The 25824-nt window shown below is 40.0% G+C and overlaps 1 protein-coding gene across 10 annotated transcripts in view; it reads left to right on the top strand.

Annotated features, from left to right (window-relative positions):
* Usp16-45 (ubiquitin specific protease 16/45) overlaps positions 1 to 25824 on the top strand; it is a gene marked incomplete in the record, with an annotated part of 416997 nt that overhangs the window by 41199 nt on the left and 349974 nt on the right. For 9 of the 10 annotated variants that reach the window (XM_070098356.1, XM_070098257.1, XM_070098117.1 and 6 more), the window contains 1 exon segment: positions 160 to 264. In XM_070098356.1, coding sequence (XP_069954457.1) covers positions 189 to 264 — 76 coding nt within the window. 10 annotated transcript variants of the gene reach the window in all.

The following is a 25824-nucleotide window of genomic DNA, read 5'->3' as shown; positions in this document are numbered from 1 at the left end:
TCATGTTATGGGTTACATCACATGTACAGATTCTTGCCTCAAGAAATCTATGGAATCTCTTAGATTATTTCATGGCTTATTTTAAAAGCCTTTTTCCTCAAAATAATCTTTTAAAGATTGCCTCATCTTAATGTTTTTTTTTTTTTATTTTTCTTCCAGCACGGAAGGAGAAAGAGAAGAAGGAGGAGATGAGGGCACGTCTGAAGAGGCAAGCTGATCCATACGCTGAACAGAGTAGTGATGGAGAGGAGGAAGAGATGCCAGGTAAATATGCACTAACATGGGAAATATTCTTTATTTGCACTTAATGCATAGGTTAGTCAAGGATGGTACAAAAGTGAACGTTTAGGTTAACACTGTGCAAGTTGTGTGATCCATTGTGTAGAATAATTGTTTAACTTTAGCATAGTGCAGCATTTTATACATACTACAAATGCATTTTTTTATATGTTATCCTTTCACAGGTGTTATATGCAAATACTGTACAGTCATATTAGTCAACATAATTATCATGGCAAAATTATAGAAGGGCTAATTCAGTGTCATTATTTTTAAAAAATATAAAAATTAATACTGTATTGTATTTTATATAAATGGGTGACCTAGTGGTATGGAAAATTAGATATAAATCCCACAAAAATTGAAAAACTTTTTTTTTTTTTTTTTTTTTAAATAACTACAGGCAAACCTTGCTGTACACATCCCTTTCACTATTACCTTATTGTATTTTTAGTGATATGATTTGTGAATCCCATTTACTGTCGAATTACCCCCCCCCCCCACTGATCACTGTCCCTTTATATTTTGGGTGCTGTCATCTGCCTGCCCTGTATATACCGTTTTTTTGTTTTTAACGCCATCAGTGCTTTGTCCACTTCTCACTTCCAAAAAAAGGAAAAAATAAGGTTGCTGTGCTCAGTTTTCCATTTTGCAATTCACTTTGGTTACAAACATGCCTGTTCTTGCATATCTCTATCATTTGTTAGAAATACAGTGGTCCCTCAATAATCGTCCATAATCCGTTCCTGGAAGTGGGACTATTATCGAAATGGACGATTTACGAATCAATTTTCCCCATAAGAAATAATGTAAATTCCATTAATCCGTTCCAGACACCCAGAAGTATTAAAACAAAAATTTTTTTTTACATGAAATATAGATATAATACATAAACAGTGGCACAAGATGAATTAAACATTAACAGAATAACACTTACCTTTATTAGCGATTCTTCTTTGTGTATGGAAGACTGGAGAAGGAGACTGATTGGATGAATTACTGTTTGGAAGGGGAATCCCCTTCCATCAACACCTCGGGTACTAATTGCTTTTCTGGGGTTACTTCTCTTCTCTGTTTCTTAATGCCACTAGGACCACCTTGAGAGTCACTGGAGTCCTGTCTCACAAAAAAACTGTCCAGAGAGCTCTGTTTCTGGCGTCTCTTTAAAACTTCCCTAAAATGGGCCAAGACTCTGTCACTGTACAAGTTGCCGATATGGCTTGCAACATCCCTCTCAGGGTGATGTTTCTCCATAAATCTTTCCATCCTACCCCACATTTCAAAAATCTCCTTAAATTCTGAAGAAGGCACCTTCCTCCATCTCTCTTCCTCCTCCTCTGCAGCAAGATTCTGAGCTGCGATCTGTTGCTGTTCCTGCTGAAGCTCTTGCAGCTCCTCAGTGGTTAGCTCTTCGTTGTGGTCCTCCACCAACTCTTCCACATCCTCCAAACTCACATCCAACCCCATGGAAGTCCCCAGTGCCACAGTGGATTTAACAACTGACATAGGCTCATCAGGGTCAGCCCCAAACCCTTCAAAATCCCTCTTGTGGACACAATCTGGCCACAATTTTCTCCAAGCATTGTTCAAAGTCCTGGTAGTCACTCCCTCCCAAGCCTTACCTATAAGGTTTATGCAATGGCGAATACTGAAATGTTCTTTCCAAAAATCTCGTAGGGTCAAGTGAGTGTCTGAGGTCACATTCAAGCACTTTTCAAACATTGCTTTGGTGTAGAGTTTTTTAAAGCTTGCAATGACCTGCTGGTCCATGGGCTGGAGGAGAGGAGTGGTATTCAGGGGCAAGAACTTTACTGTGATGAACCCAAACTCCTTCAGAATTAGGTCATCCAAGTTTGGAGGATGAGCAGGTGCATTGTTCATTACTAGGAGGCACTTGAGATCCAATTTCTTTTCCAGGAGGTAATTCTTCACACTAGGGCCAAACACTTCATTGAACCACTGTACAAAAATTTCCCTCGTGACCCATGCCTTACTATTAGATTTCCAAAACACACACAATTTACTCTTCATAACATTGCTTTTCCTGAACACTCTGGGATTTTCAGAATGGTACACTAGTAATGGCTTCACTTTGAAATCCCCACTAGCATTAGCACAGAACATGAGCGTCAGCCTGTCTTTCATAGGTTTGTGTCCTGGCAGTGCCTTTTCTTCCTGAGTAATGTAGGTCCTCTTTGGCATTTTCTTCCAAAAGAGGCCTGTTTCATCACAATTGAACACTTGTTCAGGTTTCAATCCTTCAGCCTCTGTGTACTCCTGGAATTCATGCACATATTTTTCAGCCGCCTTGTGGTCCGAACTGGCAGCCTCACCATGCCTTACCACACTGTGTATGCCAGTACGCTTCTTAAATCTCTCAAACCAGCCTTTGCTGGCCTTAAATTCACTCACATCATCACTAGTTGCAGGCAATTTCTTTACCAAATCGTCATGCAACTGCCTAGCCTTTTCACAAATAAGCGACGTCATAAGACTATCTCCTGCTAATTGTTTCTCATTTATCCACACCAATAACAACTTCTCAACATCTTTGAGTACTGGTGATCTCATTTTTGTCAGCATATATACCCCCTTTGCAACAACAGCATCCATGATTTCCTTTTTCTTGGCTATGATGTACGGGATTTGTTATACATCCTGGCCAGTTCGCCCACACGTGCACCACTATCATATTGTTCAATTATGTTTTTCTTAAATTCAATCGTATTTCTCACCTTCTTTACCAAAGGCTTGGCACTAGGAGCTTTCTTTGGAGCCACGGTAGCTTATTTAGCACTTAAATAACTTGCAAGCACTAAAATAAATGAAATATGAAATATTTCCCTGGACCATGTGAGGGGACCGTCGCTCACTGGTAAACAATGGCACACTGGCTGGGAAGGAAAGGCCGAGGTGGCTGGAGGCGGCTCAGACCGTGAGTACGCCTCCGGGACGAAGGACTATTAGCAAGTTACCGGACCATTTCCGAGTCAATATTTTGACGAAAAAACAGGACTACAGTGGACCCCCGCATAGCGACTTTAATCCGTGCAAGAGGGCTGATTGTTATGCGAAATGATCGGTATGCGAATGAATTTTCCCCATAAGAAATAATGGAAATCAAATTAATCCATGCAAGACACCCAAAAGTATGAAAAAAAAATTTTACCACATGAAATATACATTTTCCTACACACAAAGAGAAAGATACATGCACAATAGTAGAGTAGTACATGCACAATATGTATTGTGCATGTACTACTCTACTAAATGAAGAATAAATGACACCTTTATTGAAGATGCAGCAATGACTGATGAGACACTGTGTCCTGGGAGTGCCTTTTCCTCCTGAGTACTGTAGGTCCTGTTTGGCATTTTCTTCCAGAACAGGCCTTATCACACTGTGTATGCCACTACGATTCTTAAATCTCTCAAACCAACCTTTGCTGGCTTTAAATTCACCAATATGAGCACTAGTTCCAGGCATTTTTCCCTGTTCACCTGGGTGTTAGTCGACTGGTGTGGGTTGCATCCTGGGAGACAAGATTAAGGACCCCAATGGAAATAAGTTAGACAGTCTTCGATGACACTGACTTTTTTGGGTTATCCTGGGTGGCAAATCCTCTGGGGTTAATTGTTTCTTGGTATTCTCAATAAGCCACACCAACAACGGTGCTACAGCAGCAGCAACAGCAGCTGACAGTGCTACAGCAGCAGCAGACGATGCTACAGCAGCAGCAGACGATGCTACAGCAGCAGCAGACGGTACTACAGCAGCAGCAGCAGCTGATGGTGGTACAACAGCAGCAGCAGCTGACAGTGCTACAGCAGCAGCAGACGATGCTACAGCAGCAGCAGACGATGCTACAGCAGCAGCAGACGGTACTACAGCAGCAGCAGCAGCTGACGGTGGTACAACAGCAGCAGCAGCTGACAGTGCTACAGCAGCAGCAGACGATGCTACAGCAGCAGCAGATGGTACTACAGCAGCAGCAGCAGCAGACGGTGCTACAGCAGCAGCAGCAGCTGACAGTGCAGCAGCAGCAGCATCAGCTGACGGTGGTACAGCAGCAGCAGCAGCTGTACCACCAATAGTAGCGATGGTTGATTGGGGTTTATTATGCAACCTGGCCAGCTCGGAGACACGCACTCCACTTTCATACTTATCAACGATCTTTTTCTTCATCTCTATAGTAATTCTCACCCTTATTGCTGTAGGGTTGGCACTAGAAGATTTCTTGGGGCCCATGGTCACTTATTTTCCAGATAAAATCACCAAAAACACTGTAATAATACGAAATGTTCCGATTGTATGCTTGGATGTTACCGCGGAGGCTGGCTGGTAAACAATGCCACCGGCGGCACATGTGAGGCTGGCTAAGGGCGCACATTGGACGCGTCTTGGACGAAGAGCAGTGAGCGGGTTTTTGAGCGGTATGCGAGGCAAAATTTTTGCGATAAAAGCGAGCGGTATGCGGATTGAACATTATGCGATGCGTACGGTATGCGGGGGTCCACTGTATTTCCGAAATGGACGACTTTCAGGCTGGACGATTATTGAGGGACCACTGTAATTGAATGTTGCAGTTACACACAGTAGAAAGGGTTCAGCATCCATTAAAATGGAAGAGTATGACTGTTTATTTTTGGATTTTACATGTGTTTCATGTGTGGGATTTGGATTTTACATGTGTTTCATGTAAGTGATCTGGGTGAATTTACCCATGCCAAAAAGTACTCTTATCACTGAAGTCAATGGTTAGTGCAGCGGAACTCTTACGGAAGGACATGAAACATTTTGTCTTGCTGGAAATGCAGAACTCCACCTCTTTTAAACAGTCTGCTTGACCAAGCAGTTAACAAGGAAACCTAGCCTAAGGCCAGGCTATGAGAGTAGAAGAATCCTTGAAACAGGTCAAAGATGTGTTACACAGATAGTGACCACCATGCAATACCTCTGTATAGCTTATGTGCTGCTGACTATGGACCATATTTTAAAAGTGAGCCCTTGGCTTAGGCCTTTCTACCTTTGCTGTGGTTTTATTATTATTGAGGTGTCTGAAGGGACTTTGGGAAACTTTAGGAGAGTAATTTAATGGAGGTTTTAATCGGTGTTGCCTCTTTTAACTTCGTATGATAGTATTTATTTGTGTTGAGTGGTTGTTGCTTTTATTGTTTGTTGATTTATCCTTGTTTTATTGTGTTGTGTATATTTTTTTTTTCATGGCTGGTACTGCTGAGTGAACTACAAGGCCAAAATGTACCATAAATGTCATAACTGCTGCTTCTACTGCCATGCAATGTTAGCCAATATTGTCATCATATTTTCACTCAAAGCTACAACATGCATCATGCTGGCCCATGTACTAGGAGACCCTAATTAACATACAAAATATAGTCTTGAGAATCATTTGCAATAAGAATATTCAGCACTCTGAATAAATTTTTCCACAGAAACTTGCATTGTGAATGGAGATGTACAGTGGTCCCTTGAGTGATACAATATTAATCTGTTCCAGAAGATGTATCGTACCTCCAAGCTATCATAACTCAAACCCCAAAATATGTGGTTTTATGGTAATTTGTTAAAAGACCCTGCAAGTGCAGCTTTTACTGTACCTTGGACTTGCACACTCACAAGTATAACTTGCAGGCACTGTATCTTCTTTCATCTACTTTTCTCTTATCCACAATAACAACAGTCTTTCCATCTCATACAATGTTTTCTTTGCTTTTTCTTCACTAGCTTAGATTCATTAGCCACTTTAATATGCTTTATAATGTCCTTTTCTTTGATAATAGTAGAAATGGTTGATTGTGGAAAGCCAGATTCACATTCCTGCATCATGTTTTTCACAATTTCTTGTTTGACCTTCAGAGAAATTGCCTGTTTACTCTGTACTTTAGGGGCATAATTAAATCGCAAATGCATATCAAATGTCACGTTTTCATTGCAACTCAAAACTAAATTCGTCTATTAGGGTAAATCGTAACTCAAAATTATCATAACTCCAGCCTGTTCTAACTCATGGAGCATTGTATTATAAATTAATAATAATTAAATTTTTTTTTTTTTTTTATAAGCCATAAAAAGTTACAATAGTTTCACAGAGTCAACCAGTTACATATATGAGTGCCTTTGCAAAGACAGTAATTATGTATGAATGATGATGAAAGTTTTTTCTTTCTTTTTGGGTCACTCTGCCTCAGTGGGAAACAGTCAATGTGTTAAAAAAAATTATAATTCCATATAATTTGGTATAAATGAAGGGTCAGAAGAAATCCACTTATTATATAGAGCATTTCATGTAATTTAATCATAAAGCTTACATATATACAACTAAAATCTGGACCAGTCATAGAATTTTAGGCATTGTGTATCAGTACAACGTGAGTAATTCATTACAGTCACCAGTATGATGAAACAGGTTACTAATGATTAATTGAAAAATTACAAATAAATTACGTTGAATTAACATTAGTTCAATCATCTTTATTTTATGGAGTAATTAAATTAAAGTGGTGAGATCAATGTACATGTAGTATGTGAATTTACAACACTAAATGGATATAACGTTTATGTAAGATTTAATAGTTGCTTTTAACAATATTAGTAAATATATTGGAAGAAGGGGAACTTTTGGCATTATCAAGCAGTAAATTTCATATTTTTTGAGCCTTTTATTTGTATGGAGTTACTAAATTGGTTGACAGTCAAAACAAGCATGTTTGCCTAATATTTTACCTTCATACTGTGCCCTTTATTTCAAGTACAGTAATAAATAATAATATTAGTTTAATCTTTACATGTTAATTAACAATAAATACACTATTATGAAGAAAAGATTTTGCAGGATTGTGTTTTACCTTGAAAGCTAGTGCTGTGTTGCTTATTGGAGAAGATGGTTTTGGAGCTTATGTCGATGATTATTAGAGGAAGAGAAGGAGTTGGAGGGGAATAGAACTTGTGGAGGGAAAAAATCTGGGCATTTCTCAGGATTTGTAGCAACTTTGAAGCTTGATGTTGCTTGGGAATTTTCAGCAGTTGTAGCAGCTTTGGAGGTTGCTGGGGATTTCTTCAGAAATTTTTTTAAAGTAGGCTAGACATACACACTGGGTATAAATTTCTTGGTAACAGGTAAGGGCATTGTTGATTATTCTGGAAAAAATAGCAAATCTGTAAGAAGTTTGTGTCTTGCTCCTGAAATACTTGTGCATTTCAGAGATGTGGAATCCCATGATCATTTTGTTAGTATGAAATTTCTTGATTGGGGAAGGTTCAACACCCATGTCTTAAGGAATATTTTTTTTTTAACTAGGTAATTGCATCTACAGTTTTACCCTGGTCATTGGTGGTGTGTGTATCATGTTTCTCTAATAACTCCATGTTTTTCATTTCAATGTCAAGATCAAGCTGGTTTGCTACTTTGACTGCTGGGTCCCTCTTATGCTCCTCAGACCCACAGAAATTATGTACTAAGTAAGAAGCAAATTCGTTCCAAATGCTGTTACAGTTTGACTGTTGAATTGCACTCCAATCCTTCTCAATATTCATTGTAGCTGTGTAAAAGTTATACAGCACCCATATCTGCATCTGTGAACCTAAATGTCTGGGTCTATTTATGCCTTGTGTTATGCATCTTCAATAGTTTTATCATGCCCTGATTGCTAGGCTGCAATATGGAGGTTGTCTAGACATTGATACAGTAGGCAGAGAAGGTTTTGGGTTCTCCATATAGAGTAGAACCCCGTATCCGCGGGGGATACGTTTCAAGGACCTGCCGTGGATACCAAAACCGTGGTTGGTAACAAACCCTATATATAAATCTTATGCATACCTATTATAAAGTTAAATTGATAAATTATGCACAGTAAGTGGAGAATTATCACTTTTTCACTGATAGGAAGTACTTCGCGGCTTCTCTACATTTGTGCTTTGGGGCCATTATTATGCAAAATTAAGACGTATTTTTGGGCCACAGTAAACCATGGATAACTGAAACTGCAGATATTGAACCAGTGGATACAGAGGTTCTACTTTATACCGTACTAGGAGAAGTTTTGGCTTAAAATCTCAAGCTGCATTATTTTCCATCACATGTGAAAATCAGTCATTTGCTGCTTTAACCCTTTGAGGGTCGACAGGCCCTCTCCGAAACTCGTTCTCAGGGGCGGCCAAATTTAAAAAAAAAAAAATTATTTTCTCTTATGAAAAGATAGAGAATCTTTTCCCGATCATAAAGACACCAAAAGTTTGAAATTTGATAGAAAACTTACGGAATTATGCCCTCGCAAAGTTAGCGGTCTCGGCGATTTTGCCCACTTTGAGCCCCATTTTCGGCCAATTTCACTGTACTAGTCGACAAAAAACATGAATATTTCGCTAGAACTCCATTTTTTCTATCGAATGGGTGCAAGAAACCACTCATTTATGAAATTCAACTATCCAGTACAGTGGTCAGAATTTAGCAATTTTGCCAATTTCACACAAATTTCAAAAGATGCCAATTTCCGAATAGGGTCCAGAATAAACAAGAAAGACATTCCTGGCACTAAAATGACATTTCCTCTAGTCATTAGTCACGTCTCAAGGCCCCTCTTATATTCTTTTGCTTTCCACTTTGAATTTTTATTTTCACAAAAAATATAAGATTTACTGTTATACAGACTACTGCATTAGTGTAAAAAATGGTATAAATATTATTTGTGCACTTGTGAAAGAATATTAGACTCACCAGTTGACGTGTATTGCACGCTTGGCACGATTTGTTTACTTTTGAAGTTTGGTAAAAATCGAACATTTCTGCTACTTTGAGCTCAATTTCAAGGCACCTTTCTTTGTAAAACCAGTCAAAATCATCTCAATTTCTGTAATATGTCTTCCATTCTATAAAATGAGACCAAGAAAACTAGAATACAACAATAAATACCATACGAAAATACACTGCAAAGTCGCTGATTTATTAAAAAAAAAATGGTCAAAGTTTTTTTTTTCTCATTATGCACTGTGTGCTGCAGGATTTTTTTTAGACTGTGCACACTGACCACATAGACCCATTCTTTCATATGAAGGCCTACCAGCTTTCTCCCACTAGATTTGAGGCCGCTAGAATTTATGAGTACTAGTACGTCAAAAACCCCTACGCGTGAGACGTACTAGTACGACCAAAACCCTCAAAGGGTTAAAACTAGACATACTTTTTCTCCTTCTTAGAAATGACTGTCTTCTTGGGCATCATCGTCCAGAAAATTCTAGTCTTATCTATGTGTGTAGTGTAACTCTTTCAGTGACATGCAGTATTAGCAGCTTTTTCACAAACCTGTCAGATACTACCATTATTTTCATCAGCTTTAGTAACTTTTCCACTCTCTTTAATATTATGCAATTTTCTTTGCCCTTAAGCCTATTACATCATCCATAGCTTGCAGTAAGTAAAGCAACACTATTAGCAGTGTCTTCTAATAATTTCTTCCAGTCATCTTAAAGACTTAGAGCCTTTTCCTGGAGTAGCAGAAGGCTGTGAGAATTTTTTTATGCTGAATATTATCTACATCTACAAATCTTTTGTTTCACTGGTCAAAAGGCCTAAAGTGTTGCACGATATAAAATTTTGGCTTTGATAATGGTTACAATGTTACTGATTTTTGTTATGTAGTGGAGACATTGAACAGCATTTCTTTCTATTCAAAATGCTTTATCATGTCTTCTTTCACCTTGAAGGTCCTAGATTTCCTTTTCTGTGGTACTTAGGTATCCCTACCTCTTCCCTTGCACTTTTCAGACTTGATGTACTGCTGTTTTCTGAGGTACAAGTTTAAATTCACACCAAACACAAGGTGAAAAAACAGTATGGTGGCACCATGTTTCCTACCATCCCAAACAGTCTTTTGCTGCCTCATTTCCTCTGCCCTTCTTCATTGTAAGTAGTACCATTCACATCCCTACCTAGATTGCCATTCATAAAAATTGTTTCATGGGTGCCCTGTTCATAAGTACAGTGGAACCTCAGATTTCGAACGTATCGCTTATCGAACTCTTCGTTTTTCAACCACTTTTCTCAAACCAACTTTGTCCCTATTATCGAACTTGCCCCTTCTTTCGAACCGCCGGGTACCAAACCTGTCTGGCAGCCCGCTCTGTCCGCATCCCCAGGCAGGCACTGTGAGCCAGTCTGGCTTTGTTGATGCTTGAGTGAACACTAACCTGTGGTCTCATTCAAACATTTTACGTTTAATTCATTGTGTTTAGTGCTTGTGGGACTGTGAAATAAGCTACCATGGGCCCAAAGAAACTTGCTAGTGGTACCCCTGTGGTAAAGAAAGTGAGAAACACCATAGATGTGAAGAAGAAAATAATACAGAGGTATGAGAGTGGTGCACGACTTGTTGAGCTTGCCAGGATGTACGGAAAAAACAGGTTGACTATCGCTTTTATCCTGGCAAAGAAACAACAAATCAAGGAAGCTGATGTTGCGAAAGGTGTTGATATGCTAACCAATCAGTCAGGTTGAGAAGTTGTTGCTGGTGTGGATCAGGGATAAAGAGATGGCAGGTGATAGTGTTTCAGAGACGATTATTTGTGAAAAGGCAAGGAAGTTGCATGCCGATTCAAAGATTAAGGAAATTTGCGCCAAGTGGAATGATGTCCAAATGTTTGTGGAGAAGTACCACCTTGAGCAAGCTGAAACAAGCCATCTTTGCGACAAGTTCAGTGACAGAACCATGTCCAGTTTTAGGGAAATCTTAGAGGCGCCACAAACAGAGGACTGTGGACAGTTATTTTTTGAGACAGGGGTCCAGTGACTCAAGCTGGTCCTAGTGGCATTAAAAGACAGAGAAGGGAAGTAACTCCAGAGAGGGCTTTGATACCTAAAGTCCTTATGGAGGGGAATTCCCCTTCCAAACACTAACCCCAACTCCCTCTCTCCTCCTCCCTATCTTCCAGATGCCATCACCAATCTTCAATAAAGGTAAGTAAAAATATTATTTTAAATGTTTATTTAAATTTATTAATACGTAATTGTACATTATATTTGTACATGTAGAGAGAATGGAGCGAAACAGAGTGACTTCAAGAGTGTATCAGTCTGTAGTGGAAGGAAGGCGGGGTAGGGGTCGGCCTAGGAAAGGTTGGAGGGAGGGGGTAAAGGAGGTTTTGTGTGTGAGGGGCTTGGACTTCCAGCAGGCATGCGTGAGCGTGTTTGATAGGAGTGAATGGAGACAAATGGTTTTTAATATTTGACGTGCTGTTGGAGTGTGAGCAAAGTAACATTTATGAAGGGGCTCAGGGAAACCGGCAGGCCGGACTTGAGTCCTGGAGATGGGAAGTACAGTGCCTGCACTCTGAAGGAGGGGTGTTAATGTTGCAGTTTAAAAACTGTAGCGTAAAGCACCCTTCTGGCAAGACAGTGATGGAGTGAATGATGGTGAAAGTTTTTCTTTTTTGGGCCACCCTGCCTTGGTGGGAATCGGCCAGTGTGATAATAATAAAAATATTTGTTGTGTGTATGTAAAACTATAATGTAATACTATTTCAAAATGTATTTTTTTGTGAATCTTTTTGAGTTTCTGGAACGGATTAATTGTATTTCCATTATTTCTTATGGGAAATATTGCTTCGCCTTTCAAACTTTTCGACTTTAGAACTAGCTCCTGGAACGGATTAAGTTTGAAATTTGAGGTTCCACTGTATGGGTGTTTGCAGAGTGAATGTTTATAACTTGGGAACACTTGCATAGTAAATGTTAAATGGATGTGCAGAAATTTAGTGACTGTTAACCCTTTCAGGGTCCAAGGCCAAAATCTGAAGTCACGCACCAGTGTCCAAGAAATTTTGAAAAAAAAAAATTATTTTTTCTTACAGAATTAAAGAGCATATTTTTGTGAAGGTAATAAAACAAAAAAAATTAGAATCTGATCAGTACTTACCGAGATACAGTGCCAAGAAGTTTATAGAAAATGATGTGGTGGTGGCAACATCGACGAATTCCACATACGCGTATTATATTATTTTGTTGTTTTAGTTGTTTTTTCTTTTCTTTTCCAATTTTTTTCTATTCCTACTAACATTTGGGGCCTGAGAGACCAATACTGTATATAATTGATATATATATACTCACTGTATTGAACACAATAACCGCACTAAAGTTATCATATTATTGTTTACCACTGTTGTTTATTACAATAAACATGCACAAATATTGTATAATACTAATGTTCTATCATATATTTACATATTTACAATCACTGGACATGGTTTTAGAACTGCTAGAGCTTGTGGAACTCCTTGAAACAAGGCACCATGCACAGAGGCACCTTACATTCCTCACACATAAACCGAGTGTCTTTGCGTCTTTGTTGCCGTCGTTTTGTTTGTGCACAGACAATGCATCTCTTCTGAGCAAATTTCTTTTGAGTTGAAGGAAGCTGTATTATGAAATGATCACCTTCTCTCCTCAAACGCTTGGGTATATTGTGATGAATTCGAGGACCATGTTGTATTGCAGGTGTTGTTACCTGGTACTTCATTATGAGTTGTCTGACAACAGACAAACAAAATTCACCATACGGTGCTCTGTTACCAGTCTTTATTTGGTACATATTCTATGCATTCAGCATTGAAATGTCCATGAGATGGAAGAAAAGTTTCATGTACCACTTGTAACTCTTACGAACACAGTCAACAAAACCAATCTGCATGTCACACTTGTCAACCAAGCGCATGTTTTGTGTATAATCAATCACTGACACTGGTTTTCGAATACGTTCATTAGTCACTCGATCAACTTTGCCACTGTCTTGCATTTCATTACGGTGAATGGTTGTCAACAATGTGACATCTCGTTTGTCATGCCACCGTAATGCCATGATGTCATTGGCAGTAAACACCTGCACGTCATCACCACGAACACCTGCGTTGAGCCTGGGCATATGTTTACGATTAGAACGCACTGTGCCACACACATCTGTCTTGTTCACTCGCATGAAATCACTGAGTAATGGGCTTGTGTACCAGTTATCGGTATATAATGTATGGCCCTTACCAAGATAAGGTGCCATCATGTTTCTCACTACGTCACCTGAGATACCCAATAACATCTTGGTATCTTTCATTGTTTTACTACCCGTGTATACAACAATATCCAACACCAGGCCACTGTCACAATCACAGAGTACAAACAATTTTATACCAAAGCGGTTCCTCTTGCTCGGTATATACTGCTTGAATGACAGTCTACCTTTGAACAAAATCAAAGACTCGTCAATTACAAGATTCTTGAATGGATAAAAGTATATCCTGAACTTTTGTTTGAGATACATGAAAACATTTCTAATCTTGTATAACCTGTCACTTCTGTCAGGCCTGGTTTTGTCAGAGAAGTGCAACATACGTAACAGTAAGATAAACCTGTTCACTGGTATTATTTCACTGAAGGATGGGGTACAAATTAGCCGATCTGTGGACCAGTATGCTTTTATATTATGCTTATAGACGTGAGGCATAAGCATTATTGTTGCAAAAAGCAAATACATTTCTGCAACAGTCGTCTCTTTCCACCTGTGTAGTCTTGACTGTGGTGATAAGATCGTATTTGCCATGGTGTACTGAAAATACTTATTACTTTCCCTGGCAATAATTTGCATCAATGGCTGGTCAAAGAATAATTCAAAGAATTCCAGTTCATTGGCCGTGGTTCCAAGGGGACAGGTAGGTAGAATTCCACTTTGAGAGTCATCAAAGTGGTGAGGGATGGGAACAAAATTGGGATTTTGCTGCCAATCCCACATACGGTTTGCTGGTGGATACTGGACATCATAGGCTGGTTGAACGGGTGGTTGTGGTTGTGGCGGGCTGGTGGCTGACGCTCCGCTTTGTCCTTGAACTGACGAGTCAGCAGCGTGGGTCCCCGCGTGGCACAGTGAGTCACGCATGGCGGTGCCACTACCACCACCAGCACCACTAACACCATCCACTGATGCCTGTGGCCCATCCATGCCAAGTGTAGCCACATCATCCTCACTATCACTACCTAAAACGGGTGTAGGGCCACGGGATGTACTCCGGGATGTACTCCGTCCCCTGGGCACAGCATAGGGTACACTACCCGAGCGCATGCGGCGGCGAACATACCGACGCTTCACTGGTGAATATGTTTCCTCACTATCACTACTCGAATGATCGTCGAGCGCAATAAAATCACAATCCACGTCAGAATCATCGTCATTACTGAAGTCAGAGGCCTGGCCACGGGAAAATATTAGTTTTCTCTTACGTTTAGGAACACCCGACCGTGAGTCACGAGTGCCCACACCAGAGGTAGAAGGTCGAGGATCGTCGGGGTTTTCTGCACTATTATCGATATCCTGGTCATTATTTTCGGTCACTAACTTATCAAAGCCGTAGAATTCGTCTTCATTTCCACTTCCATCAGTGTCAGAACTATCAGACAGGAAGAGGAGAGTCCCAATTTTCCCGGGGAGTGAGAGCTGACTTGTGACGAGGCATGATGAACAAGGGTGACTGAGCCGGCGTTCCCACAATGCTATGCAGGCGCCTAGATTTTTTGTTTACGGCGCAGACCCATTCTCTCACATGTAGGCCTATGAGCGCTTTCGCGCTAAATTTGATGGCGCTAGAATTTTGACGTAGATCTACGGTTTGGACACTCACCGAAAAGCCGTAGATCTACGGGACGAACCCTGAAAGGGTTAAAAAACTTAATGTACTGTATGCAAATAAATTTTGAGTTGAATATTTTACTTATGAAGTCAGTTTTTCTCTTATAAGTTGAATACATTACTGAAATCTACCTTTACATTGGACCCCTGCCATTCGACGGCCGCGACTTTTGTGAAATCCGACTTTCGGCAAGTTTTTTCGGCAAAATTTAGCTTCGTGATTCGTGATTGGACTCGTTATTCGGCGACCTTCTGGTACGTGTCTGCCCGTCAGCGTGCACACAAAGCCAGTCTCCCACACTATTCACACTCAGTGTGCCATTGTTTACCAGCATGTGACCATCACCCCACGGGTTCATACAACACATTTCATAATAATTAATTGTTTTTTGTGCTTGCAACTGCTAAATAAGCCACCATGGGCCTAAAGAAAGCTCCTTGTGCCAGCCCTTTTGTAAAGAAGGTGAGAAACATGATAGAATTCAAGAAAAAACTCATAACAAAGTATTAAAGTAAAGGAGGAAGAGAGAGGGGAGAATGTGACTTCTGCAGTGATTCAGTGATTCTGCAATATGTATGATACTAAAGCAGCAGGTATCGATAAAGGCTATAGCTCCAGCCAGCGATAGTGTAGAATTAACAGTGTAGCAAGTAAGTTAAGTGAGTAAGCGATGGAAAAACAACATGAGAGTAACTTTCCAATGTTGTTGGATGTGTATAGGACCGCTGAACATATGCCGCCCTGCTGTCTTCCACTACCCTAAACCTCTGCCAACATCTCCTTCATCAAACTAACTAACTAAACTAACATCTCCTCCAAGGTAAGTGTAAATATAAAAGTGTAAGTATAAAAGTAAATTTTTTTTTTTTTATCACACTGGCCGATTCCCACCAAGGCAGGGTGGCCCGAAAAAGAAAAACTTTCACCATCATTCACTCCATCACTGTCTTGCCAGAAGGGTGCTTTACACTTCAGTTTTTAAACTGCAACATTAACACCCCTCCTTCAGAGTGCAGGCACTGTACTTCCCATCTCCAGGACTCAAGTCCGGGCTGCCGGTTTCCCTGAACCCCTTCATAAATGTTACTTTGCTCACACTCCAACAGCACGTCAAGTATTAAAAACCATTTGTCTCCATTCACTCCTATCAAACACGCTCACGCATGCCTGCTGGAAGTCCAAGCCCCTCGCACACAAAACCTCCTTTACCCCCTCCCTCCAACCTTTCCTAGGCCGACCCCTACCCCGCCTTCCTTCCACTACAGACTGATACACTCTTGAAGTTATTCTGTTTCGCTCCATTCTCTCCACATGTCCGAACCACCTCAACAACCCTTCCTCAGCCCTCTGGACAATAGTTTTGGTAATCCCGCACCTCCTCCTAACTTTCAAACTACGAATTCTCTGCATTATATTCACACCACACATTGCTCTCAGACATGACATCTTCACTGCCTCCAGCCTTCTCCTCGCTGCAACAGTCATCACCCATGCTTCACACCCATATTAGAGCGTTGGTAAAACTATACTCTCATACATTCCTCTCTTTGCCTCCAAGGACAAAGTTCTTTGTCTCCACAGACTCCTAAGTGCACCACTCACCCTTTTCCCCTCATCAATTCTATGATTCACCTCATCTTTCATAGACCCATCCGCTGACACGTCCACTCCCAAATATCTAAATACATTCACCTCCTCCATACTCTCTCCCTCCAATCTGATATCCAATCTTTCATCACCTAATCTTTTTGTTATCCTCATAACCTTACTCTTTCCTGTATTCACTTTCAATTTTCTTCTTTTGCACACCCTACCAAATTCATCCATCAATCTCTGCAACTTCTCTTCAGAATCTCCCAAGAGCACAGTGTCATCAGCAAAGAGCAACTGTGACAACTCCCACTTTATGTGTGATTCTTTATCTTTTAACTCCACGCCTCTTGCCAAGACCCTCGCATTTACTTCTCTTACAACCCCATCTATAAATATACTAAACAACCACGGTGACATCACACATCCTTGTCTAAGGCCTACTTTTACTGGGAAATAATTTCCCTCTTTCCTATATACTCTAACTTGAGCCTCACTATCCTCGTAAAAACTCTTCACTGCTTTCAGTAACCTACCTCCTACACCATACACCTGCAGCATCTGCCACATTGCCCCCCTATCCACCCTGTCATATGCCTTTTCCAAATCCATAAATGCCACAAAGACCTCTTTAGCCTTATCTAAATACTGTTCACTTATATGTTTCACTGTAAACACCTGGTCCACACACCCCCTACCTTTCCTAAAGCCTCCTTGTTCATCTGCTATCCTATTCTCCGTCTTACTCTTAATTCTTTCAATAATAACTCTACCATACACTTTGCCAGGTATACTCAACAGACTTATCCCCCTATAATTTTTGCACTCTCTTTTATCCCCTTTGCCTTTATACAAAGGAACTATGCATGCTCTCTGCCAATCCCTAGGTACCTTACCCTCTTCCATACATTTATTAAATAATTGCACCAACCACTCCAAAACTATATCCCCACCTGCTTTTAACATTTCTATCTTTATCCCATCAATCCCGGCTGCCTTACCCCCTTTCATTTTACCTACTGCCTCACGAACTTCCCCCACACTCACAACTGGCTCTTCCTCACTCCTAGAAGATGTTGTTCCTCCTTGCCCTATACACGAAATCACAGCTTCCCTATCTTCATCAACATTTAACAATTCCTCAAAATATTCCCTCCATCTTCCCAATACCTCTAACTCTCCATTTAATAACTCTCCTCTCCTATTTTTAACTGACAAATCCATTTGTTCTCTAGGCTTTCTTAACTTGTTAATCTCACTCCAAAACTTTTTCTTATTTTCAACAAAATTTGTTGATAACATCTAACCCACTCTCATTTGCTCTCTTTTTACATTGCTTCACCACTCTCTTAACCTCTCTCTTTTTCTCCATATACTCTTCCCTCCTTGCATCACTTCTACTTTGTAAAAACTTCTCATATGCTAACTTTTTCTCCCTTACTACTCTCTTTACATCATCATTCCACCAATCGCTCCTCTTCCCTCTCGCACCCACTTTCCTGTAACCACAAACTTCTGCTGAACACTCTAACACTACATTTTTAAACCTACTCCATACCTCCTCGACCCCATTGCCTATGCTCTCATTAGCCCATCTATCCTCCAATAGCTGTTTATATCTTACCCTAACTGCCTCCTCTTTTAGTTTATAAACCTTCACCTCTCTCTTCCCTGATGCTTCTATTCTCCTTGTATCCCATCTACCTTTTACTCTCAGTGTAGCTACAACTAGAAAGTGATCTGATATATCTGTGGCCCCTCTATAAACATGTACATCCTGAAGTCTACTCAACAGTCTTTTATCTACCAATACATAATCCAACAAACTACTGTCATTTCGCCCTACATCATATCTTGTATACTTATTTATCCTCTTTTTCCTAAAATATGTATTACCTATAACTAAACCCCTTTCTATACAAAGTTCAATCAAAGGGCTCCCATTATCATTTACACCTGGCACCCCAAACTTACCTACCACACCCTCTCTAAAAGTTTCTCCTACTTTAGCATTCAAGTCCCCTACCACAATTACTCTCTCACTTGGTTCAAAGGCTCCTATACATTCACTTAACATCTCCCAAAATCTCTCTCTCTCTCCTCTTCATTCCTCTCTTCTCCAGGTGCATACACGCTTATTATGACCCACTTCTCGCATCCAACCTTTACTTTAATCCACATAATTCTTGAATTTACACATTCATATTCTCTTATAAATATAAGTGTAAATATAAAAGGGCACCAATGGAAATATGTCACTCTTGAATTTTTTGAGTTATCCTGGGTACTTTACACATATGCTGCTATGTATAATCTGTGTATGTAGTAACTGTATTTGTGTATACCTGAATAAACTTATTTATTTATAAATTAAAATGTAAATATTTTGTATTTATAAATTGAAATGTAAATATTTCTTATTTATAAATTACATTGTTTAAGTGTGATGGTGGTGCTGGCAGAAGCCTCCACCGCCACCAACACAGCTTCTCTCAGTGGCGGCCCTTAAACACAACAACAACACTTATACCATTCACTCCTCTCAAACATTATGACATATTTTATTCATTCTAGAGTATATATCATGTTTCTATGTTATTAATATTGTTTATAATGTCATATTAGATGAATTGTGATAGATAAATAAGCCGTAGAAATGATACTAGCGTCATATTGAAGCATAATAAATTCGCCTTCCTCTTGCCTCCTACCTACCTCCTACACCAACAAGAAACAATAAAGGTTAAGTGTGATGTTAAATGTTCATTTATCTATTTTATTAGTGATTTATATTTATTTGTCATTGTTTTCTGTATGTAAATCTATGTTTAATCTTTAAAAAAATTATTTTTTGTTAATACTTTTGGCTGTCTGAAACGGATTAATTGGGTTTCCATTATTTCTTATGGGGAAAATAGATTTGCCAATCGTGAATTTTGCCAGTCGGCAGACTCTCTGGAACGGATTAATCACGAAACTCGGGTCCACTGTATAACATTCTTATTTCTTGAAATTAATCTAGAATGTTCTTGAATGCGGGGTTTGCCTGTAGCTTATATTGTGATAATTATGCTCATGCAATTGTACTGTATATAAAACAGTATTTTTTTTTAATTTTAGGTAAACTTAATGGACACCAGAATGTAATTAATTAATTTGTATACAGTACTGTCACATAATTTTTTCATTTAAAGTTACTGCAGTAAGTCCTCAACTTATAAATACATTGGGGACGCCCTGAATTGTGTATAATACTCATAATACAGGACGTCTTCAACTTACGAACACGTTGGGGATCTTCTATAATGTGTAAAATAATGATATAGTAATAACATACACAGTAATGATATAATAATGATATTATACACAATACAGAAGATTCTCAACTTGTTCATAAGTAGAGGATTTACTGTACAGTTCTCTACTGATTAGATTTTGTTTTACTGCAACATGCATCCTTTTCTTAGAAATAAAAATTTAATTAAAATCAAAAATGGAAATGCTGTATACAGAAAAGATAGTTTCACAAATGAGCTAAGCATCCTTCACAGTTTGTGTTTTATTTAGGGGAAACTGAGAAGTATCAGTACACAGCAGTGAAGTAGATACAAGGAATCTGTAGTGTTATATACAGAAAAGGTTACCAGCAAGGGGCTAGCAACCTCATCTGTATTTAATTACTAAAAAGTCAACAGGTTTTTTTTTTGTTTTTGTTTTTTAAACTAGGGTGTTTGAATGTATGGTGATGTAGTACAAATAAGAAAGACTTGATTGCTAAGGTTATGAGTATACCTGGAGAGGGTTTCAGGGGTCAGCACTCCCATAACTCGGTCTGAGACTAGGCCTGGTGGTGGATCAGGGTTTGATCAACCAGGCTGTTACTGCTGGCCACATGCAAACCGACGTACGAACCACAGCCCAGCTGGTCAGGTACAGTGGACCCTCAGTTAACGACATTAATCCGTTCCAGAGAGCTTGTCTTTAACCGATTCTGTCATTATCCGAATTAATTTTCCCTTTAACCCTTTCAGGGTCCGTCCCGTAGATCTACGGCTTTTCGGTGAGTGTCCAAACCGTAGATCTACGCCAAAATTCTAGCGCCGTCAAATTTAGCGCGAAAGCGCTCTTAGGCCTACATGTGAGAGAATGGGTCTGCGCCGTGGGTGTGCGCCGTAAACAAAAAATCTAGGCGCCTGCATAGCATTGTGGGAACGCCGGCTCAGTCACCCTTGTTCACCATGCCTTGTCGCAAGTCAGCTCTCACTCCCCGGAAAATTGGGACTCTCCTCTTCCTGTCTGATAGTTCTGACACTGATGGAAGTGGAAATGAAGACGAATTCTACGGCTTTGATAAGTTAGTGACCGAAAATAATGACCAGGATATCGATAATAGTGCAGAAAACCCCGACGATCCTCGACCTTCTACCTCTGGTGTGGGCACTCGTGACTCACGGTCGGGTGTTCCTAAACGTAAGAGAAAACTAATATTTTCCCGTGGCCAGGCCTCTGACTTCAGTAATGACGATGATTCTGACGTGGATTGTGATTTTATTGCGCTCGACGATCATTCGAGTAGTGATAGTGAGGAAACATATTCACCAGTGAAGCGTCGGTATGTTCGCCGCCGCATGCGCTCGGGTAGTGTACCCTATGCTGTGCCCAGGGGACGGAGTACATCCCGGAGTACATCCCGTGGCCCTACACCCGTTTTAGGTAGTGATAGTGAGGATGATGTGGCTACACTTGGCATGGATGGGTCACAGGCATCAGTGGATGGTGTTAGTGGGGCTGGTGGTGGTAGTGGCACCGCCATGCGTGACTCACTGTGCCATGCGGGGACCCACGCTGCTGACTCGTCAGTTCAAGGACAAAGCGGAGCGTCACCCACCAGCCCGCCACAACCACCCGTACAACCAGCCTATGATGTCCAGTATCCACCAGCAAACCGTATCTGGGATTGGCAGCAAAATCCCAATTTTGTTCCCATCCCTCACCACTTTGATGACTCTCAAAGTGGAATTCTACCTACCTGTCCCCTTGGAACCACGGCCAATGAACTGGAATTCTTTGAATTATTCTTTGACCAGCCATTGATGCAAATTATTGCCAGGGAAAGTAATAAGTATTTTCAGTACACCATGGCAAATACGATCTTATCACCACAGTCAAGACTACACAGGTGGAAAGAGACGACTGTTGCAGAAATGTATTTGCTTTTTGCAACAATAATGCTTATGCCTCACGTCTATAAGCATAATATAAAAGCATACTGGTCCACAGATCGGCTAATTTGTACCCCATCCTTCAGTGAAATAATACCAGTGAACAGGTTTATCTTACTGTTACGTATGTTGCACTTCTCTGACAAAACCAGGCCTGACAGAAGTGACAGGTTATACAAGATTAGAAATGTTTTCATGTATCTCAAACAAAAGTTCAGGATATACTTTTATCCATTCAAGAATCTTGTAATTGACGAGTCTTTGATTTTGTTCAAAGGTAGACTGTCATTCAAGCAGTATATACCGAGCAAGAGGAACCGCTTTGGTATAAAATTGTTTGTACTCTGTGATTGTGACAGTGGCCTGGTGTTGGATATTGTTGTATACACGGGTAGTAAAACATTGAAAGATACCAAGATGTTATTGGGTATATCAGGTGACGTAGTGAGAAACATGATGGCACCTTATCTTGGTAAGGGCCATACATTATATACCGATAACTGGTACACAAGCCCATTACTCAGTGATTTCATGCGAGTGAACAAGACAGATGTGTGTGGCACAGTGCGTTCTAATCGTAAACATATGCCCAGGCTCAACGCAGGTGTTCGTGGTGATGACGTGCAGGTGTTTACTGCCAATGACATCATGGCATTACGGTGGCATGACAAATGAGATGTCACATTGTTGACAACCATTCACCGTAATGAAATGCAAGACAGTGGCAAAGTTGATCGAGTGACTAATGAACGTATTCGAAAACCAGTGTCAGTGATTGATTATACACAAAACATGCGCTTGGTTGACAAGTGTGACATGCAGATTGGTTTTGTTGACTGTGTTCGTAAGAGTTACAAGTGGTACATGAAACTTTTCTTCCATCTCATGGACATTTCAATGCTGAATGCATATAATATGTACCAAATAAAGACTGGTAACAGACCACCGTATGGTGAATTTTGTTTGTCTGTTGTCAGACAACTCATAATGAAGTACCAGGTAACAACACCTGCAATACAACATGGTCCTCGAATTCATCGCAATATACCCAAGCGTTTGAGGAGAGAAGGTGATCATTTCATAATACAGCTTCCTTCAACTCAAAAGAAATTTGCTCAGAAGAGATGCATTGTCTGTGCACAAACAAAACGACGGCAACAAAGACGCAAAGACACTCGGTTTATGTGTGAGGAATGTAAGGTGCCTCTGTGCATGGTGCCTTGTTTCAAGGAGTTCCACAAGCTCTAGCAGTTCTAAAACCATGTCCAGTGATTGTAAATATGTAAATATATGATAGAACATTAGTATTATACAATATTTGTGCATGTTTATTGTAATAAACAACAGTGGTAAACAATAATATGATAATAACTTTAGTGCGGTTATTGTGTTCAATACAGTGAGTATATATATATATCAATTATATACAGTATTGGTCTCTCAGGCCCCAAATGTTAGTAGGAATAGAAAAAAATTGGAAAAGAAAAGAAAAAACAACTAAAACAACAAAATAATATAATACGCGTATGTGGAATTCGTCGATGTTGCCGCCACCACATCATTTTCTATAAACTTCTTGGCACTGTATCTCGGTAAGTAATGATCAGATTCTAATTTTTTTTGTTTTATTACCTTCACAAAAATATGCTCTTTAATTCTGTAAGAAAAAATAATTTTTTTTTTTTCAAAATTTCTTGGACACTGGTGCGTGACTTCAGATTTTGGCCTTGGACCCTGAAAGGGTTAAGAAATAATGGAAGTCCAATTAATCCATTCCAGACACCCAAAAGTATTAAACAAAATAATTTTTTTACATGAAATGTACATTTCCTTATGCAGAAAACAATGAGACATGCAGAATAAACAATACTAAAAATGACACTTACCTTTATTGAAGACTTACTAATGAGTGATGAGACAGGAGGAGGGGAGAGGATGGAGGTGTACTATTGTTTGGAAGGGGAATCCCCTTCTGGCATCTCTTTAAAATTTCCCTAAAATGGGACAAAACATTGTCATTGTAGATGTTGCCAGCACAACCTGCAACAGCTGTGTCAGGGTGATATTCATCCATAAATGTTTGCACATAAGAAAGTAGGAACACTGTAGCAGGCCTATTGGCCCATACTAGGCAGGTCCTTCACAAATCATCCCACTAACAGAATCCTATTTGCCAAACCCAATGCTTCTCAAGCAATAAGCTTTGACAATTCTATGCACTCATGCACAAGTCCCACTCAAATCAAATCATATGTGTGGGGAAATACCCTGGCTGGTATGTGGGGAAGTACCCTGGCTGGTGTGTGGGGAAGTACCCTGGCTGGTATGTGGGGAAGTACCCTGGCTGGTATGTGGGGAAGTACCCTGACTAGTATGTGGGGAATAAGTAATTAAGTTTATTCAGGTATACACAAATACAGTTACATAGAATTATCATACATAGCAGCATATGTGTAGAGAACCTGGGATAACCCAAAAAAGTCAGACAGAGTGACTTATTTCCATTGGGGTCCTTTTACCTTATTATTATAATATAAAGGTTATAATATTTTCTTATTATTCTATAATGAAGATAACATCTTATTATCATACTAAAAAGATTATCTACTACACGAGGGTCATTAAGACTATCTACAATATGAGGGTCATTACTAGGAATAAGGTAAAATTTACACGTATGTTAGATAAAAAATAGAAAATCATTCCCCTCCCTTTCTGTAGCTACATTCATCAGACACCTTTTGGCACTCTTCTTGAACTGGTTCATGCTATGACTGGCTTTGACATGTGCGGGTAGTCTGTTCCATTCCTTTATTGCTGTACAATAAAAGGTGTTTGAAGCCTGGCCAATGACTGTGGGTACTACAAAGTTGTGCTCTCTCCCCCTAGTACTATGATTGCTTTGGTTCCCAACCTTGACAAAATTGACAGCAAGATATTCTGGACACTGTTTGTGAGCAATTTTATAAACATGATTTAGCTTCAGTTGTTTTACTCTGTCTTCAACATTCAGCATATCCAACTGCTGTAATTCATCCTGGCCTACATGTTCTCTTGGTCCCAGCCCCAGGATGAATCTTACGATTTTGTTCTGGGTGATTTGCAGTCTATCTTTCAGTTTTTTTGTCAAGGCAGAGTACCAAGAAGAGCAAGCGTAATCCATATGGCATTGTATAAGGGCTAGACATAGGGTCCTGCGAGCCTCAGTAGGTAGACACTGTGCTTGTCTATACAGGAACTTCAGTCTGGCATTTGCTTTCTTTACTACACTGTTCCCTATCAATTCTCCTGACATGCATGGGTCAAAGGGGATTCCCAAATATTTTACTGATGAAACCAAAGTGATGGGCTCCCCATTACATTGAATATTAAAGTTACTTACCCTTCTCAGTTTATGTTTCGTGCCAAAGAGAATGGCTTCAGTTTTCCCTAGGTGTAATGATAGTTTGTTGTCTACTAACCATTTGCTGCAGGACTCCAGTTCCAGTGTTAAAACATTAGCAATATCTTGTGGGTCTTTACCTGACACTAACAGAGCACTGTCATCTGCATACAGTAGGAGTTTGCACTTGACACTGATAGGCATATCATTGACATAACATAAGAATAATAAGGGACCCAGAATACTACCTTGGGGAACTCCACATGTTATCGGCAGGGGTTCTGATTCTGTTTTGTTGATTTTGACTATTTGTCTCCTGTTGCTAAGGTAGGACTTAAACCAGTCTACAGAACCTATACCGATAGCTTGAAGTTTATTACATAATATATTGTGGTTGACAGTATCGAAGGCCTTTTGCAGGTCTAAGGTACCCTGGCTGGTGTGTGGGGAAGTACCCTGGCTGGTATGTGGGGAAGTACCCTGGCTGGTGTGTAGGGAAGTACCCTGGCTGGTATGTGGGGAAGTACCCTGGTTGGTATGTGGGGAAGTACCTTGGTGGGTGTGTGGGGAAGTACCCTGGCTGGTGTGTGGGGAAGTACCCTAGCTCGTGTGTGGGGAAGTACCCTGGCTGGTATGTGGGGAAGTAACCTGGCTGGTATGTGGGGAAATAC

This window comes from Cherax quadricarinatus, chromosome 1, assembly GCF_038502225.1.
Source record: "Cherax quadricarinatus isolate ZL_2023a chromosome 1, ASM3850222v1, whole genome shotgun sequence".
NCBI classification, from domain to species: Eukaryota; Metazoa; Arthropoda; class Malacostraca; order Decapoda; family Parastacidae; genus Cherax; species Cherax quadricarinatus.
This window is presented reverse-complemented; position numbering and strand designations above follow the sequence as displayed.